The 4,934-nt window shown below is 40.8% G+C and overlaps 2 protein-coding genes across 2 annotated transcripts; both read left to right on the forward strand.

The window, feature by feature from the left end:
* The first annotated feature begins 1,382 nt into the window (after nt 1–1,382).
* On the forward strand, nt 1,383–2,571 carry LOC141819376 (peroxidase 28-like). Its single transcript, XM_074706699.1, has 3 exons — nt 1,383–1,595; nt 1,677–2,025; nt 2,108–2,571. The coding sequence occupies exons 1-3, from the start codon at nt 1,383–1,385 to the stop codon at nt 2,569–2,571; spliced, it is 1,026 nt and encodes a 341-aa protein (XP_074562800.1).
* A 568-nt stretch (nt 2,572–3,139) lies between these two features.
* Nucleotides 3,140–4,432, forward strand: LOC141815527 (uncharacterized). The gene is made up of 4 exons (XM_074703478.1): nt 3,140–3,320; nt 3,408–3,495; nt 3,562–3,706; nt 4,268–4,432. The coding sequence occupies exons 1-4, from the start codon at nt 3,198–3,200 to the stop codon at nt 4,329–4,331; spliced, it is 420 nt and encodes a 139-aa protein (XP_074559579.1). The 5' UTR covers nt 3,140–3,197; the 3' UTR covers nt 4,332–4,432.
* Nucleotides 4,433–4,934: the final 502 nt, after the last annotated feature.

The following is a 4,934-nucleotide window of genomic DNA, read 5'->3' on the forward strand; positions in this document are numbered from 1 at the left end:
TATTGAGCTCATTTGGTTAAGTGAGTCTAATTAGAGATCAAGAATGACAAAGATTAATAAGGTGATGACATGGTCTATGTCTCATGGATTAATCTAGATATCGAGGATAGAAGGACCAAGTTATACAAGATAATAGACATAGAAAGGTGAGTTCCATTTGACATTCTTATCACTTGGTAGTAATGATGCATTATTAGATGTCACTTATTATTTCTTATGTATCTAAAATATTATTTTAGAGCATTATCAATGTTACGAGAACCTATTAGGTTACACACAAAGAACATGTTGATTTGGAGATGAGTTTATTTTAGTTTAACTAAAATATGATGGACTATAAGATTATAAGGTTAAATCTAATCCAAGTTAGACTCAATCCAATAATCCAATAGGCCCTTTGTATTGATGAAAACATCATGATTTGCTTATGTATCCATAAGATTGTTGGATTGAGTCTAATTTAAATTAGACTCAACCACTAAAAAGAATTAATATCCATTAATAGAAATTAATGGAGACATGATGAAAAGGAGAGCAAAAGGTAAAAAAATTTTGTATTCATTGGATGAACCATTGTATTCATTGGTATTCATTTGATGGCCATTTGTATTCTTTGGATGACCCTTTGTATTCATTGGATTAGTACGAAAGGCCAATTTTATGCATTTAGTGGATGATCACTTCTAGTCTCCTTTTCTTCTCCTCTTTGGCCAAACTATCCAACTTGCTTGCTCAACGAAGGTGGTTCTTCTCTGAAGGTTGAGTTCATGCGATGAACGAAGAATGTGTTCGTGTGGACACCAAAGAGGCATGATCAGATATTGAATTAAGTTGCTGCCGAGATTGTTCCGTTCATGTGGAGGCAAAGTGCTGGAGATGCCCATTACCTATGTTTTAACGCTGCAACTTAATAATTGATAATGCCATCTTACTACCTTTGAATTGCAAGTTCAAATGTCGATGAACTGAAAAGATTGGATCCTTTTATAAAAAAAAAAATAAATTGAATCTTAACGTACGGATAAAATAATATAAAACAACACAAGTTTTTGAAAGTTGTTCATCAAAAGTCAACCAATTTTTTCAAAACAAACGCCGAAACGTCAACCGAATGAGGCCATTAATAAGCACAGTAGGCAAAACTTAAAATAACTGCGTTGACCCACCAATCGAGGTCACAGTTTCACCAGCACCAATGAACTTGTAAAACTTCGAATTAATTTAACAAACTGGATCGTAAACAAACAAACAAAACCATCGAAAAACTCAGAATTCATTAATCTTCACACTTCCCCAAGAAGCTTAAAAATACGCTTCGAACAATGTAGAAATGGAGTCCATGAATCGAACATGTGACTTCCACCTTCAGCTCGACGCTTGCCATGGAACCACTCTGCTTTCCTCTGTTCTTACTGTTACTGCTCTTTCTAACTCGTGCAGCGATCGCTTCCTCCTCGCTGCGACTAAATTTCTACAACGAATCCTGCCCCCGAGCCGAGCTCATCGTGAAGCAAGTAGTCCTCGGCTACTTCCTGCGAGACCCCTCGATCCCCGCCGGCCTTCTCCGCCTCCATTTCCATGACTGTTTCATCCGAGTATATTATAATACTTAACTGCATGCTAAACCTGTGTCCGCCTTCTCCTTTTTAATCTGAGGAATTAAATGGCTGCTGCAGGGATGCGATGCTTCGATCCTGCTCGATAGCACCGACGACAACGTGGCAGAGAAGGAGGCGCCGCCCAACCTGACGATACGGGGACTGGACTTGATCGACGACGCGAAGGCGGCGCTGGAGGCGGAGTGCCCGCACGTCGTGTCGTGCGCGGATATAATTGCGCTGGCGGCGAGAGACGGCGTCGCACTGGTCGGGGGAGAAGAGTATAAGCTTCCGACGGGGAGGAGGGATGGGTTCGTGTCGAGGATGGCGGACGTGCGTCTCCCCACGCCTTCCTTCTCCGTGGAGGCTGCTCAAGCTGCGTTTGAGAGGATCAATCTGACCTTGGTCGACCTCACCACGTTGCTAGGTCAGTGCCGTTAACAAGAACTCTCCGCGTTGTGTTGATCTGAGGAAGAGAGCTCCCCTGTGTTGATGTTTAATTCTTTCAGGCGCTCACAGCATCGGTTTCTGCCACTGCGTATTCTTCATCGGCCGGCTTTACAACTTCAAGAACACCGGCTTTGCCGATCCGAGAATCAACCCGACTATACTCGAGTTCCTGCAGCAGAAGTGCCCTCCTCAAGTCATCACCTTCGACAACGTGACCAGAGACCCGAAGCTGTTCATGAACCCAGAGTCCAACTCGTCTTCTTCCTTCGGGAACTCGTTCTACCGCGGCGTGCTGGAGCAGAAGGTGCTGCTGGGGCTGGACCAGGACCTGGCCTTCACTGACCTCACTGAGAAGCTCGTCGTGAGGTACGTGGAGGATAGGTCGCTGTTCATGAGTCAATTCTCGGCGTCCATGGTGAGGCTTGGGAATGTTGGGGTGCTGGCTGGAACGGAAGGGGAGGTCCGTTTGAATTGTAGCAAGACAAACAACAGCACAGTCGTGATTGATACAGAGTTGAATTGATGCCTGTTTGAATCGTATTGCTTCTGCCTTTGATTTTGCAAAAGAGACGATGCGATAGATCTGAGTATAAACAGTCCTTCAGCTTCTTTAATTTGCTAGACCCAAAAAATGTGCTGGATTTTGAATATTTATCTCGATCAAATAATCCACAGTAAATTCCAAGAACCATATAATTAAGAACTATTACTTGCACTTTACTGATGATAAAATGAATTAATTACCAAAAGGTAGTTTGCCAGTTGGTTGCGCGGTCAATTAATTCTACCAAATCCTATCATTTTCCAGTGCATCACTAATTGGAAAAACATCATTTTTTTCTCTCTCTTTTTTTTTTTAAAAATCAATCGTTTCATAGGAATTCTCTGTAAAAAAAAATCATCTTTATCCTTTGTCTTGACTTGGCGGTAGAGGGAATGCCATCACCTACAACTTTACAGTTCTTTCTTCACTTCGCCGCCAAGAAGCAAAGTATTGAATCTCTCTCTCTCTCTCTCTCTCTCTCTCTCTCTCTCTCTCTCTCTCTCTCATTATTGTTCTTTCTGTTTTTCTTCCTTTTTCATCCAATTTCGTTAGTAGTTTTGATCGACATATAATTGGCAAGGGCTTCTAATTCCGAGTTCGCATCGATGAGCCAAGTGAAGCACAGCGATTCGAGCGACGGCTTCGTCGCCGTCGACGTCGACGAGCTCGCTCAACAACTCGTGGTCAACTCGAACGGTTCCGGCTCCAGCAGCCCTCGGCTCGGCCCCGTATAGATATTTACTTCCTTCCCATTTCGTTGTTGTTTTGGTTCATGGAAATAGATTTGTCCGACGGATTGGAGTTGGTTTGCGCAGGCGGTCAAGAAGATCCTTACGAGAAAAGGATCGCAGGCCGGCGGCGGAGGCGCAGGAGGAGGAGAGCAGCAGCAGCATCACGGGGCCGGTGACTCGCCGATCGATTTGGTTATTCATGTTTTTTTTATTAATTAATGATCGCATGCAGCTGCAGGTGAGAGGTCGCCGCTATCTGTTCGCGTGGCGGCGGAGGAGGCGACGACGCCGGATGGAGGGCGGTGGAACAACCGAGTCGGGGCTCGGCGGCCCGCCTCGCCGTGGCTGAACCCCAACCGAGTGGTGATCGTCTTCGCCGCCCTGTGAGTTGTTAAACAGGCATGGTCGTTGTGTCTAGTTTATTTCATAATACTTCATGCTAAATATACTTACTTAGTCAAAATTATTATATATAGAATATTAAATTATTTTATATTGTTTATATTGTGGAATTTTAAATAAAATTACTATATCCTATAATTTTCTTACCAAAGTTGTTAATTATAGTAATTTTGGTAAAAATTGATTTAATGGTATAAAACAAAAACATTTTTAGAATAAAAAATGAAAAACATTAGGATATATGCTCTTTCGAAGAAAATAATAATAAGGATGTCTTTCTTTTCTTTTCTTTTTTTTTTTTTGTGGAAAAGAAAGATGAAAAAGAAAAATATTTCCATGGTGCTGTGTCCTCGTCATGACAGTGAAACATGATGGTGGAACTAACTCTGATATAATCGATAGAAGCTTAGACGAAAAGTTTGAATTCTTGGGAGATATATGTTCGAAAGCTAATTAATTAAAGTTTCTTAATCCATTAATGGTTTTACATCATTAGCCAGACCAATTTATAATCTACCTGTGTGTTTGTGTTCTTGGTGCAGGTCAAGCATGGGGACCTTAATCCTCTTATACTTTACACTCTCCATGGTGAAGTTTGAGCACTGACCATGAAAATACCTGCTGAAACCACACGCTATTTTACTTTTATATATGTTTGTCTTTAACAAGGTGAGATTGTGCAAATAGTAAGAAATTTGTCGAATACATTTAGGGTTTGTTTGTTTTGAACGAAAAAAAAAAAGAGAATTGGTTGCAATTTAAATTAAGTGTAGTTTTATTTGATATGTGTATTTGATGCACAGATAGTCATAATCATGACGATTAGATTACAAAATATTGCATATAGAGCTTACAAAGCTTCTTGACTCAATGGGAGTGAGTTAAGATAAGTTCACTGGACTTTAAAAGATAAAGCATTGAGTGGTGGACTCGATAACTATAGCTTGGTCAAGTGGCACATAGAATGAGCTCGAGGAGCTTCAAGCACTTGATGGCTCAATGGCTTGGATTGAGGGAGTCAAAAAGAAAATGTGAAATTTAACTATATTATTTTAAATGTGTCGACAATGTAATTTAAATTAAGCGTTGTTTTAATTTGATATGTGTATTTAATGCACATGATAGTCATAGTGATAACGATTAGATTAGATCAGAGAACATTGCATATAGAGCTTACAAAGCTTCTTGACTCAATGGGAGTGAGTTAAG

Source organism: Curcuma longa, chromosome 2 (assembly GCF_044706935.1).
Source record: "Curcuma longa cultivar G26 ecotype Majalengka, Jawa Barat chromosome 2, ITB_CL_G26_1.1, whole genome shotgun sequence".
In the NCBI taxonomy this organism is placed as follows: Eukaryota; Viridiplantae; Streptophyta; class Magnoliopsida; order Zingiberales; family Zingiberaceae; genus Curcuma; species Curcuma longa.